The 14,670-nt window shown below is 50.0% G+C and overlaps 2 protein-coding genes across 2 annotated transcripts; both read left to right on the top strand.

Annotated features, from left to right (window-relative positions):
• Positions 1 to 6,896: 6,896 nt before the first annotated feature.
• On the top strand, positions 6,897 to 7,950 carry LOC136450967 (uncharacterized protein At5g01610-like). Its single transcript, XM_066451675.1, has 2 exons — positions 6,897 to 7,490; positions 7,595 to 7,950. The coding sequence occupies exons 1-2, from the start codon at positions 7,008 to 7,010 to the stop codon at positions 7,655 to 7,657; spliced, it is 546 nt and encodes a 181-aa protein (XP_066307772.1). The 5' UTR covers positions 6,897 to 7,007; the 3' UTR covers positions 7,658 to 7,950.
• Positions 7,951 to 10,851: 2,901 nt separating this feature from the next.
• LOC136450965 (putative pentatricopeptide repeat-containing protein At5g37570) lies at positions 10,852 to 13,218 on the top strand. The gene is made up of 2 exons (XM_066451669.1): positions 10,852 to 12,602; positions 13,092 to 13,218. Exon 1 carries the CDS (start codon positions 10,852 to 10,854, stop codon positions 12,442 to 12,444), a length of 1,593 nt encoding a protein of 530 aa, XP_066307766.1. The 3' UTR covers positions 12,445 to 12,602; positions 13,092 to 13,218.
• Positions 13,219 to 14,670: the final 1,452 nt, after the last annotated feature.

Below are 14,670 nucleotides of genomic sequence, written 5' to 3'. Positions count from 1 at the left end.
AAAGGCGCCGTCGTACGTCTAAACCGCATGCTAACAGCGAACAAAATCAGTGTAATCAAGCGAGATATATAATGCCTGCAAGCTTGGTGTGCCTCCTGTTGCATGCATCCATCATGACGCGTGTATGCATGACAGCCGCCGACTTATACATCTAGAGTCTGTTTGTTTGAGCTATAATTTTTGACTTAAAAGCTAGCTTTCTAACCCTCTACTTTTTATTATTGACTTTTGTAATAAATTTTTAGCTTCTCGGCGTACCAAATCGAAAAAACTCCTCTCAGTATGCTTTTCAACTTTTAGCTTCTCAGAAGTTAGCTTTCTAGCCTTTGAAAGTCAGCTCAGCAGCTAAACTGTTTGTTTCGGCTTCTGGCTCTAGCAAAAAGTTGAAACAACTAGCCCCCCTAATCCTCGATCAAGCTTTACACTACACGTCCCTTAACAAGCTCATTCGCTGGTGACTAGTTAGTAGAGAGACTGATGTGGGCTAAACTGTGGGACCCAGCCAGGGACTTTGCCGTGTGCTGTAAGGGTGTGTTTCGTTCGTTGGATCCGAATGAAATTAGGTGTGAGATAGATGACGGTCTAGCTTTTAGAGTTGTTTGTTTCCAAAACAGAGTCCATCCATATACTGTAGCGCATGTTCTGATAATGCTGGATGAGCTTAGCCTACCCAACAGAAAATGGCCGAACCAGGTCATCCATCTTCACTAACCTTAATCATTGGTAAAGGTTAGTATCAGATTGTCTATATATGAGGGCAAGAGAGCATGCAGAGGAGAGACGGCTGGATCACGGGCGAACACGTACTTCGTACATCAGGTCGTCCATTTCCATTGGAGCTGGATCGCCAACTCGATCCATGCAGGAAAGTTTCATCAGATGTTCAGATGAGTCGCCTGCCGCATTCATGCACAAGCTGCTGCCGCTACGACGATGGACGGACGACTGTGCTGTGCAGCACAGTGGGCCTCCATCCATCTTCGCGTGCCCTAAAACCCGACTTGATCCGTTTCTTTTTTCATCCGGAACAATGTTTTTCTCTCACAAATTCTTCCAGATTCATCCAGATTCCTCCAAAATTCCACCAAGCGAACGGGACCAATAGGTCGACATGCAACATGTTCGCTTGGTCGTAAACGATTATAAATTTCCAGTCAAAATAATATTTTTCTCTCATACCAAACCAGCCAACAATAATAATCCACGATCGTATACGATCCTATCCTCACCGGCCGAACAGGGCGATGATCATTGCTCGCACACAACTTGGTGTACGTCCCGTCCTTGCCTCTCCTTGTCCTTGGCATGGCAATGGCATCCATGATCCATGCATGCATCACCGCCCCGTCCAGTGTGTTTCACCAACCCTGAGGTGACGTGACCCCGTAGTCTCGATACTTCGGTCAGGGTTTATTTATCAGTCAGCCCAGAATATTTTTCTCTCACAACAAATCAATATCAGTTGAATTTATCAGTCCAAAAACCTACTATAGCCTTGTTTAGTTCCAAAAAGTTTTTCCAACAAGTGCTACAATAGCCATCGCATCGAATCTTACGATACGTGCATAGAGCATTAAATATAGACGAAAAAAAACTAATTATACAATTTAGTTAGAAATCGCGAGACGAACGTTTTGAGCCTAATTAGTCCATAATTGAATACTAATTGTCAAATAAAAACGAAAGTACTACCGTATCAAATTTCTAAATTTCGTCCAACTAAACACAGCCTATATTAAGCATGCATGCATTAATAATGCAAGTTTTCCCCCTATCAAGGTAGCTAGTGTATGTGGTCAGCTGTCAAATCTACATGCATGGAGATCTACGACGTGGAGCAGCCAGCATCATGTCAGCCATATTTTAATCCAGCATCAGCCATAATTACATAAATCTGAAAGTAGTTAGGGTATGGATTAAGTTCACCTACAGCCTGCCAGCCAAGGAGCAATATTACTTCCCTCCGTTTGTGTTTACTTATCAACATTTTTTTTACTGTAGCAAATTTAATCATATGTTTTTTCTTCTAAAAAAATTTTAGATACTTCAATGTATATAACACTAATGAAGTATGTTCAATAAAGAATCATATATGTGAAAATTTGATGTATCTAAAAATCTTTTGCAGAAAAAAACGTATGGTCAAAATTGTTATAGTAAAAATTCAGTGACAAGTAAACGAAAATGGAGATAGTATTAATTAAACCATGCTTATTAACTACTCTCTCCGTTCTAAAATAAGTGCTCATCTCGTATTTTGAGGAGTCAATTAATCTAAAGTTTAGCTGGATTTATAAAAAACAGTATTAACATTTATATCTCTAAATAGGTTAACTATGAAAATATATGACGAAATTAATCTAATGATATATGTATTTTGTATTATAACCATTGTTACTTTTGTGTATATATTTAATCAAACTTAAGATTGTTTGGCTCCTGGAAATATGGGATGAGCACTTATTTTGGGAGGAGCGAGTGCTCCGGCCGAGCGATTTCTCTATGGGTTACATGGTACAGGCGGCGAACAGCATCCAGGTTGTCTGATTATGTTGCAGGTACATGCACGCATGATGGGCACAGGCGACGGCTCTGCCTGGTGCCTTGACAATGATTCCCGCCCTTTTGCCCCAAAATCATTCGTGCATGCAGTGCAGGGCAGTTAGGGCCTTGTTTAGATTAGAGTAAATTGCACTACAGGTACCTAAACTATTTGGTGTTTCACAGATGGGTACTCCAACTAAAAAACGTAACTTCTGGGTACTGGAACTATACTTTTTGGTATCCAACGGTCCAAACCTGGTCACGCAGGTGCTAGCATCCGACGTGGGCACGCCACCGTGGACAATGGACGCTGGCCCCTTGGCATTTTTGTGATAACCCCCTCCCCCAATCTAGGCGTGACGCCACCTTCTTCTGCTTCTGCGGTCTCAGCGGCGCGGCGGTGGCTGGCCAGGAGTCCAGGCCCATGAGGCGCGCGATGACGCCCGGGGCGGCCCCATCGGCCGGGTGCTGCGCCGTAGGCCGCAGCGGCGGCGTCGGGGAAGCAGGAGGCGGGCACGGGAGCCTGCGTGGGGAGGAGCAGAGGGAGGCAGCGCGGGAAGAAAAGCCTGGGCTTGCGGGCGAGGCGGCGGTGCCCCGGCGAGCAGATGTAGGTGCACGCGCAGCTCCCTGCAGCACCGCGCCCACGTCGACGGCGGCAGCGCTTGCTCGCCATGGGACAGGCGGAGCAGAGCTCCCGCTCGCACGCACCGCGCACGCCGCCGCAGGCGAGCTGCCGTGGGGAACCACGCCCTACCTGCGGCCGCGCAGCGCGCGCCAGGGCCCCGCCGGTGGCTGCCCTCGCCGAGGTCGCGGCACCACCTCTTCCTGTCCCCTGCCTCGCCGCCTTCGTCTCCTCCTTCATCGCACCCGCCAGGTTCGTGCGCCTGCCTCTGCCTGGATCGGCGGAAACGCCACCGCCACTGCACTGCTCCCTGGCACCCATTGCTCCTTGGACGGCCCGGAGAAGGAATTGTTGCGGGCTGCGTCCGTCGGTGACCCGCGCGGCATCCACTTCTCGTTCCAGAAGGTCGTGCGCATCGCTAGCATTTGTCGGGGAAACTGCCGCGAGATACCAATGTCTAGGGAGACTGGCTTCGCTCTCTCGCCCAGGGCGCTGGCCATGGCGGTGCGCCCCGATGAGGCCACGGGCAGGATCCCGCTGTTCCTGTTCGCGACTGTGGGGACCACCCCGACTGCGGCGGTCGACCCTCTCCGCGGGCTGTGCGCCGCCATGGCGTGGCGCGGCGTGTGGGTGCACGTGGACGCGGCCTACCAAGCGTCGCGAGCGTGTGCCCGGAGCTCCGCCATGTCGTCGTGGGCGCCGAGGCCGTGGACTCGTTCAGCACCAACCCACACAGGTGGCTCCTCGCCAACATGGACTGCTGCGCGCTCTAGGTGCGGAGTCCGGCGGCGCTGACGGCCACGCTCGGCACCGACCACGACGTGATCCTCAAGGACCCGGCGGCTTCCTCTCTCTGCTCAAGCGCCGAGGGAGATTGGGGAAAGAGACGACGGGAAGTGAGAGAGTGAGTGAGAAGAGTCAGGATTGGGGGAGGGGGTTATCACAAAAATGCCAAGGGGCCAGCATCTACTGTCCACGGTGGCGTGTCCACGTCGGATGCTGGTGCCTGCGTGGCCAAGTTTGTACCATTGGATATCAAAAAGTATAGTTCCAGTACCTAGAAGTTACGTTTTTTAGTTGGAGTACCCATCTGTGAAACATCCAATAGTTTAGGTACCTACGGTGCAATTTACTCTTTAGATTACCTCAAAATTCTAAGTTTTTTCACTCTCTATCCATCACATCAATTTTTGGACATATGCATGGAGCATTAAATGTAGATAAAAAAATAACTAATTGTACAGTTTGGTTGTAAATCACGAGACGAATCTTTTGAGCCTAGTTAGTCTATGATCGGACAAAAGTTTGTCAAATACAAACCAGGCCTAGCTAGCTTGGTGAACAAAAGGCGGCGTCGAGTCATTCAACAAGGAACCTGCTGGATATATACAGAAAGAGAAAGACCCAGAGGCCAGCCAGATCATTCATTTGCACTTTTGTGTGTTTCAAGTGGAGAAAAAAAAGGCCCATTCGTTTAAGCCACTTTTCAGCCATGAAATAATATTTTTCGCTCACAATATCAGCATAAGCTAAATTTTAGCATAAATGAATAGGGCAAAAAAAAAATACATTCCCTTTCAGTGCTCCTCCATCTTGATTCTTGAACGAACGAAACTCTGAAGTTTGGAGCATATGCACACATACAGTACTTACTATATATAATATTTCAATATGCATGGATCGTACGGGCATGACAGGATTGGTGGAAAAGCAGAAAGGAACGGGGCGAGAGAATCAAGAGATGGAGGAGGCACAAGGGTTTGCGACAGCACACGCGACAAAGATGTCGCCCATCGAGAGCCCATGGAATGGAAAGCCGCTCGATCGCTGCTGCTAATCTGCTCTGTCGCCGGAGCTACTATAGCTGAAGGCTGAAGAAGGCTACAAGCTGCCAGATTTCCGCGTGTGTGCGGGAGGAAATTTCCTTTTGTTTTGCCAGCCGTTGGCGTGTGAATCCCGTATGGTTTTCGCGCCGGCCGCGCGCCGGGATCGATCCCCACTGCTATTATGCTGCTCCCCCGACAGTTTCAGCCTGTGGTCGTCAGCTCAATCTCCGCACTGCAGCAGCCTCGACAGTGGCGGCTGGGCTGCAAGTGCCAGACCACTAATTCAGTGCACATTACCTGTTCGCTTCACTTTACTGTACAGTAAGCCGCTGCTTGCTGCTGCCTCTGCTGGTTGGCGAACGAAGAACACCTCCATCGCTTCACAGTCCACGGTCCCAGAACTGTTGTGTACCTGTTCATTTCTTAATCTTTAAGTCTGGTGTGTCCTGGCCTGTAAACATGGCATGGTGTTTTTCTCTGCCCACTGTTTTGATCAATGATCGATCAGTACGGGAAAGGTGACCGAACTGGCTAGTTTTGTTTTTCCTTGTGCAAACGAATGAATCCTGGCATTGTTTTGAGTTGGGCGGTGGAAAAAACCCTTGGCTGTGTTTAGTTGGGTGAAATTTGGGAAATTGGCTACTGTAGTATTTTCGTTTTTTTTTTTGGCAATTAGTATTCAATCATGGACTAATTAGGCTCAAAACGTTCGTCTCGCGATTTACAACCAAACCGTGCAATTAGTTCTTTTTCTATCTACATTTAATATTTCATGCACGTATCGTAAGATTCAATGCGATGGCTACTGTAGCACTTTTTGGAAAAACTTTTTGAAACTAAATAAGGCCAGGGTACTGAGATGTCAGAGCGTGTATGGGAGAAGGAGCACGTGCCGTGTAGGAGGGCAGCCTCAAAATGCGGAAGCAATGCATTTATTTCTCGAGACAGAGAGGGGAGCTCGAGACAGAGAGGAGAGAACTGAGGGTTCGTTGGTTTCAGTTCAAGGCTTATAAATCAGTGAACAGTGTTTTTTTTCACGATAAATCAACACTCGTTGGACTTATCATTCTATAAACGAACCAACGCTCGGAAGAAGAACAGGCCCCCATCATTCACGTATTCCATCACGTGTATCGTCTACCGAGAACATTCACGTGTAGGGGGGCGGGGGGGGGGGGGGGGGAGTACTTGCGTTGTTCAGGCCTGCTGCTGCTGATGCCGTCACGCCTCACGTTCTCGGGATCGTAACACCTGCGGCCTACGCGCGGGGACGTCCAGGACCAGGACGGAGAAAGGCAGCACCCACACCAATGCGGCAATGCCGCAGGGGAACAGGACAAATGAAAACAAGACTCCCCGCAACTCCGTGCCCTGGACAACGGGCGCCACGCTGAATCCACACGGCGGCACTTGCGCTGGCACCAGACTCGGTTCTGTTCAGTTGGTCATGCGCGGCGATCACGCTCTTCGTCTCCTGCTTTTGCGCTCCTTTCAGTTGGTTCCTGCTTGTTTGACTCGCCAGTGCCAACACTTCTCCGTCACTTCCCTGTCCCATGCGTAACAGTTCTGGACTTCAGGTGTGGCGCGGCTGGGCTTGCGGTATCCTGCTGGCAACCTCCCAGAACGGCCGAAACGGCGCGGCGCATCGCGAGGGCACGAAGCCAGTGGTGTGCGCCGGCACTTCGCAACGCCCCGCGCCCAAAGCGGCAAAAGCCAGCCAAGTCATCCTCTGTCCAACCTGCCTGCCCGTGATATTTGCTCGATACACTGTAATTTTCGTAATTAAAACGTGTATTAATCCTAATCGCGCCACTTTCAAGTCACAGGCACGCGGGCCCATCCCGCGCGGCGCGTCCCCATCCGTTTCCTCTGCCTCCCTACCCCGCCCCTCCCTCCTTTTCTTCCCCCGATCGCTATTTCCCATTCCGGCGCCCGTTCTCAACCTCAATTATTGCCACCCATCCCCTCTCCTCCTCCTCTCCCGTCCCATCTCCTCGCATCGGTGGGCGTCGGGAATGGCGGCCGCGCTGTGGACGCTGGTGGCTCTGTCGGCGGCGGTAGCGTTTGCGACGGAGGGGCGCGTGGCGGCGGGGGTGACGGCGACGGCGGCGGCGGAGGCGGCGAACGAGGTGCTCCGCGCGCACCAGCTGCCGGGGGGCCTGCTGCCGGCGGGGATCACGGCGTTCCGTCACGACGCGGCCACGGGGCGGTTCGAGGCCCAGCTGGAGGCGCCCTGCACCGCGCGCTTCGAGGTCGGCCTGCGCTACAACGCCACCGTCACCGGGGTCATCAGCCCCGGCCAGATCGCCGCCATCTCGGGCGTCGACGCGCAGGACCTCTTCATGTGGTTCCCCGTCCACGACATCAAGGTCGACATCCCTTCCTCCGGCGTCATCTACTTCAACGTCGGCGTCGTCAAGAAGCACCTCCCGCTCGCCGTCTTCGACGCGCCGCCGGCCTGCACGCCCGACCCGTTCCTCCTCCGCAACGTCCCGCAGGTAAACACCGGTCCATCCACCGTCTCTCGATGTTTTTTTTCTGTTAGTATGGCTCGCTTATTATTTTTCAAAGAGTCCTGATGAGTTCTTCCCCGGCGCCGCAGCGGCTGGAGGACGTCGGCGAGGACGGATTGGCCACGGGCGCTGCGGCGGCGTCCCGGCGATGATGGGTGGAGACGCAGGAGGGTTCGACGGCGCCGGCGAGCCAGGATCACAAGCGCAGTTTTGAGAGGAGAACGAACGATCGCCGGTCGGGCGCCGCCGACGGCCGGCCTTCTTCGATGCACATAGATAGCGTGGGCATTTCCATTCTGTTTTTTTTCCCTACTTCCTAGCTACTCTTGTTGTCTTTCGTTCATCCCCGTGTCCTTTTCGGCCGGAATCCGCCGGTTGCCGTAGCGGCGGCGACCGCCGGCGATATTTTTCGCGGTAATGGATGGATGGTTCTTGTACGTGTCAAGCGCGTCTGGGACGATGATTCCGTCGCCTTGTGGAGAGCTGCGGCCGCGCACTCGCGTCGTGACGAAACAAATCTGGCTGGAATGGAATCCTACCACGCTTCTTTCTTCCCCTGCCCAAATGTCCAATCCGCTGGCTGGTTCATCTGCGATTCAGAGCACTCTTGCATCGCAGCGTCGTTGTCTCGCTGATGCCTGCATCCGTCGCCGTCGTCGTCGTAGCAGCGAGGCCCGTGACGCCGTCTCTGTCCGTTCCATCGTGGCGTCCAATGGGATCCCGTCCCCTTCGCTGCTGCCACGGCTTCACGGTGCCGTCGCTTGTTGCTCTGCCGAGTGGCCACTGGCCGGAGAGAGAGAGAGAAAGGTCGCCTGAGAAAGTTCCATGATTCGCCACGGCGGATGCTGACCAGTCCCCTCCTCTCTCTCTCTCTCTCTCTCTCTCTCTCCGATTAGTGCCACGGCCTGATGCGGATCCTGATGTGTCTAGCCAAGAAAAGCGCAGTCGCTTTGCGGAGGTGATTGGACCGGTCACCACACTACAGGGAAGGAGCAATGGTGTCTGCTGGGTCTGGGTGGATGGTCACACTCCAGTTCTCCATGTCTGCAGAAGATGCCTCGTCCGCCTACCGGCTGCAGTTTTGCTAACTAACTCGGTGGAATCTTTAATTGTTTTTCTCTCTCCAATAACCAAAGTACTAGTGCTATAGTTTATTTGCTAGTAGTCGAAACTAGGGCCCTGTTTAGATCACCTTCAAATTCCAAATTTTTTCACTCTTTCTTCGTCACATCAATTTTTTTTGGACGCATGCATGAAGCATTAAATGTAGGTAAAAAAATAACTAATTGCACAGTTTGGTTGTAAATCACGAGACAAATCTTTTGAGCCTAGTTAGTCCATGATCGAACAAAGTTTGTCAAATACAAACGAAACGTGCTATAGTGTCCAGATTGCAAAAATTTACAATCTAAACGAGGCCCAATTGTAAATCTGGTGACCATTGATCGCGGCGAGTGTGCATGATTGGTTGGAATGGCTGATGGCTCTGGTACACACATGTAACGAGTCCGGCCTGGGCAATAATTCCTGGTCACAAGCGGACAGGATGATGCGCATGGAGACCCTGGCCATGTACCTTTCTCTTTTAATTCGTACTTTTCAACTTTTTTTTAATTAAAATAATATTTTTTTCTCACAACAAATCAACCAGAATAATATTTCGATTTGTTTTTTTAGTGAAACAAACATGCCCCTGACGGGCTCTTCCAAGATCCCCTGTTCGACTATGCCTTATTTACATCCAGCATGTAAAGTTTTAGGGTGTCACATCATATGTTATATGAGGGGTGTGCGTTCAGATACTAATAAAAAATTACAGAATCCGTCGGTAAATCACGAGATGAATTTATTAAGCATAATAAAATGATCATTAGCACATGTGTTACTGTAGTACTTTATTGTCAAATTATGGACTAATTATGCTTAAAAGATTCATCTCGTAAATTAGTCGTAAATTGTGTAATTAATTATTTTTTATTATATATTTAATACTTCATGTATGTGTTCAAATATTCAATGTGATATGGTGTAAAGTTTTAGTTTGGAACTAAACAAGTCTAACCCGACAGCTCAGGAATATCTGGATCGCAGGTGATGCCACACATCGTATCACCCCTTGTTCCCCGGGGGTGTAGGAAGTGTAGTTGCACTGATGACTGATTCGCAGTCTAAACTTGACCGGATTTTTGTATAAACTAAGGCCCGGTTTAGATTTCAAAAATTTTTACCCTAAAATATCACATCAAATCTTACGGCACATGCATGGAGTATTAAATGTAGACGAAAAACAAAACTAATTGTACAGTTGGATGAGAAATCGCGAGACGAAACTTTCAAACCTAATTAGTTCATAATTAAACACTAATTGTCAAATACAAACGAAAGTGCTACAATAGCCAAAAACCAATTTCTTTTTCCGACTAAACGCGCCCTAAAGGTTAAACCTTGTGTGACCACTGCTCCCGGAAAAGATAACTGCTGAGATGCTGACACGTGGGTCCAGGTGAGGCGCATGGTACGTCCTACGTGTCAGTGCTGGAGTGGGGAGTGACAGGTCACGTACAGCCTCACAGGTAACAGCGACGTGACCGGACGCGACGCGATTAGCGAGCGGGAACCGGGAAGGCAAGGGGGGCAGGGGGCGCATGTGCGAGGGTGAAGAAGCTAATGATGACGGGAAAGAGACAAGCGTATCAACTGCAGCGCCCTTCCTGCAGCTGCCGGGGTTGGTTGGTGCAGTAGGTGCAAGGTGCAGCTGCTGCTGGCCATGCCAACGTGCCATTGCCGCTGCCGTTTGCCCGGTTGCCCCGGGACAATTCGAGCACCAATGCTCGGCCACCACCTGGTCACGATCACCTCATCAGCTCACCAACGTGACAAGGAGGTCAAGAGGTCAAGGAGGACAGTTCCGGCTGATCACACTATCGACTGTTTTAGGTAGGAGCCCAGTCAACTTGACAACTGACAACGTGGCATTGAGGTGTGCTCTAGAGGCTTCTTCCGGATAGTTTTTATGTTGGAACTTGATTGCTCTTAGAGGTGAAATGTACTCTCCATAATCTGATTGTAGTGCTACGCAGAGGCCACCTGGCTGAGGGGAAAAAAAAATGAAAGTTGTAAAAGGAAATTAAAGGAAAGGAAAACAAAACAAAACAAAAGAGCAGCAATAACTCAAAGTTTGGGCTTCGTCGCAAAAAAAAAAACTCAAAGTTTGGGCTGAATTCACTGATGGCCCAAAACTGGGCCGCAAACCTCAACCCCAGATTGAAAGAGGAGCCCAGCCCAGAAGTTCAAAACTCCGATGTATAAAAGCAACCCAAACGCTTACCTCTTTCCCCCATCACGCATGGCGGCCCAGCCCATCCGCAAGGCGCACTTCGACCGCATGGCCCGCGCGCTCGCCTCCGACCACCCGCCACCGCCCCCCGCCGCGCTGCACGCGCACCTCCTCCGCTCCCACGCCGCGGCCACCGCGCCGAACCTCGTCCGCTCGCTCGTCAACGGCGCCATCAGCCGCCTCTCCAAGCCGCGCCCGCGCGACGCGCTTGGCCTGCTCCTCCTCATGCCGCGCCTGCCCGTCCGCCCAGACCACTTCACGCTCCCCTTCGCGCTCAACGCCGCCGCGTCGCTCCGCCTCCTCCCGCTCGGCGCCTCCCTGCACGCTGTCGCCTTCCGCCTCGCACTCCTCCCGCTCCGCCTCCCCGTCGCCAACGCGCTCGTCGACCTCTACGCCAAGTGCGAGGAATTTCCCGCCGCTCACGCCGCGCTGGCGCACATCCCGGCGCCCGACGCGGTCTCCTTCAACTCCCTCCTCTGCGCGCACGCTCGCAACGCCTCCGTGCGTCCCGCCGAGTCCCTCTTCGCCGCCATGCCCGGCAGGACCCAGGTCTCATGGAACGCCATGGTGGTCCTCTACGTCAGCGATGGTGACCTCGTTTCCGCTCGCCGCGTGTTTGACGAAATGCCGACGAGGGATACGGCCTCGTGGTCGGTGCTCATTGCTGGGTATTGCAAGGGTGGGCTGGTGCAGAATGCGCGCGAGCTGTTTGACAAAATGCCATCAAAGAATCTCGTGGCCCGAACGGCAATGATTAATGGTTATGCACAGACTGGGCGGTCAAAGGCAGCACTTGCTCTCTTTAGGGATCTGGAGGCTGCTGGAATTGAGCCTGATGGAGCCACAATGGTTGGTGTTATCTCTGCGGTTTCACAGATAGGCAGCACGGAGTTGGCTGGGTGGGTTGGAGCTTATGTTGACAGGAAGAAGATCGAAAGGAATGTGAAGGTTCTTACAGCATTAGTAGATATGCATGCAAAGTGTGGCAACATCGAGCAGGCACTGAGTGCTTTCAGGGAGATCTCACAGCCTGATGCGTATCCATACACAGCACTGATTAGTGGCCTGGCAACTCACGGGCATGAAAAGCTGGCACTTTCAGTGTTCGAAAGGATGCAGGCTCAAGCTGTCAAGCCTGACCCGATCACTTTCGTTGGTGTGCTTACTGCATGCAGCCATACAGGGCTTGTTGATAAGGGACTGGAGTATTGGGAGGCAATGGTGCACGATTATGGAATTGAGCGGCGTGCGGATCACTATGCCTGTGTCATTGACATGCTTGGCCGTGCAGGGAGGATTGAGGAGGCTTTCGAGATGGTTCAGACGATGCCAATGGGGCCACATCCTGGGGCCCTTGGTGCACTCCTGAGTGCCTGCAAGACATATGAGAATGTTGAGATTGCAGAAATTGTTGCAAACAAGCTATTTGAGTTGGAACCTTGGAACACCGGGAACTATATACTTTTGTCAAACATATATGCTGGGAAAGAACTGTGGGAGGAGGCAGAAAGGGTCAGATCACTGATGAGAACAAAATTGCCATTTAAAAATCCTGGATCTACTTGGTTTGAGGATCGGCAGAGGGAGCAAGCCAAGATGTAGAACGAGCAGAAACACCACTGTTGTATATGGAGATGGTGGAAGCTAGGAAGGCTGAAAACATAGCTATTTAACAGTTGGCAAAGCAGGGGCTTCGTATCAGCTTGCCACTAAGGTTCTTCAGCTCTTTGCAGTTCATGTCATGTCCAAAACATACTGTGGTAATTTTTTGATCCATACAGTATCTCCCAATGTACATAGGTAGCTTACAATAAAGTTCCACATATATAGAATAGGTGTTGTAGCAAGGGATTCCAAGATATCATTCCCTTAGCATTTAGTAATAGGAATTGCTACCTTAGTGGTTGTAGCTCAAAGATCTCAGCAAGATAACCTCTTGATATATAGTTTTCAAAGCATGCCGAGATATAGTTTTCAGAAGACTAGGATCACAACATTAAAAAAAAATCAGTATCCTCATGAAGTAGGAAAGTTTTTTTAGGACAAACACTCCATATCAATGAGTATACATTGGTCTTGATGACTGATAAATTATGAGCACATTCACTGCATGAAATGGTTATTTACAACTAGAATAGCTCTATTCTGCATGTTGAGTATCCGCTTCCATAGAGAGGGAGGGTTTTTTTTTTGTGCCTCATTCACAGTGTACATTAGCTGTACTATGCTAATCCGTGTATATTTTTCAGGTCATTTCTCGGCTTGACCTCACTGTCTCGATAGCACGAGCTAATTCATCGATCTTGGGAGCAATGACCTCCTTGACATCATTCCCGTCCTCGAGGATCTTGATTGTTGGTGCAACCTTTACCCAAGTAGCATGCGCAGGAGCTTTTCAGCATGCCATATTCCACGGAGCACAGACCAGCGTCGTGAATACACAAGAGAGAGCAAAGTAATCCCAACCGACTTTGCTGTCCTCGTTGCAATCGAGCTTGAGGAACACAACATTGAGGTTCTTCTCTGACGTTTACTGAAATTCCGGTGCCATGACTTTGCAACAAGGCCCGCACCTGCAAACAGGAGTGCCAAACAATCATCAAATTCTACAGTCTGCAATGAGGTGAGATCTATTTTCCACTTGTTGAAGGACTGAAACAAAGAAGAGATTGGTAGAGCTCAGACAATATACCATTGAGTGTACATGGTGAGGCCGACAACTTTCTCTTGTCGGACAACGCCGGAGTGACGACGGTTCGACGTCGCCGGCGAACTCTCAGCTCACGCACACAAACACACGAGCTCTGATGAAGAACTCGCTCACGAACTTGCTGTTTTTGGTGCTGCAATGGACAATTTTTCTGTGACTACACTTGTTGAATTATACGGCTTCTGACCTCCCAGGCTTAGCAAACTTTGTAACTATTCTTATTTATTATTACTAGACTAATAGAAAGTAGAAATCGGCAGTCTCATGCATTTCCGTTCAAAAAATAATGTTGAAATAAGCAACAATTATAAGAGACCATGGCCACTCGGCCCCACATGCGCGCCATCCCCAAACGCAAGAGGCCTAGAGAGGTGCCGTTCGACGCGCCGCGCATGGCCAACTAACTGAACATGGAAAATCAATCCGCATCATAGACTCTGTACAATGGCCCCGTTCGTTAGGAGAAATCTGGAGGAATTTGTGAGAGGAAAATACTGTTTCAGATGAAAAAAGAAGTAGATCAAGCCGGATTTAAGGGCACGAGAACGGAGCCAAAGTTTATTCTCACATCAAGTCAAACTCAGCAGACACCCTGTTCGCATCAGGTTGCGTAAAGTGTCCTTGGATTCTCAAAAGAACGTCACATATGCACCCCCTGGAGGATATCGATAAGGCCAGGCCCAGGAGAATTCGGCTTACAACCTGTTTGATAGAGCGCCTAGCTACTGTTTGGCAGAATTTCTGATGAATTCAGCCTGGAAGCTGTTTTCGAAGCACCGGCGAACATAGTCACCCATGACAGTACTCACTATGGCCAAGATCCAATTCTTGTTGGAGCCATCATAATTCATATGGATTTTAAAAGGAAATTTGTCTGGAATCAGACCATAAACAATAACTTATTGAAGATACAAATACATTATAAACTAGAAATGCGCGCGGCCGCGCTTACTCTGCATGGGGCCAGTGGTGTTCGACACAAATGCTTTGTCTGATCTTAAGACATATTAAAACATATATATTGTATGCCTGAATATTGCAAATGGAGTAGCATACTCTTGGTGCAATTATTTGAGCCAAGGGAGCAAAAGGCAGGTGCACACATATTAACATATAAT

This window comes from Miscanthus floridulus, chromosome 5, assembly GCF_019320115.1.
Source record: "Miscanthus floridulus cultivar M001 chromosome 5, ASM1932011v1, whole genome shotgun sequence".
Lineage (NCBI taxonomy): Eukaryota > Viridiplantae > Streptophyta > Magnoliopsida > Poales > Poaceae > Miscanthus > Miscanthus floridulus.
The sequence above is the reverse complement of the archived record's forward strand: the minus strand, read 5'-3'. Positions and strand labels throughout refer to the sequence as shown.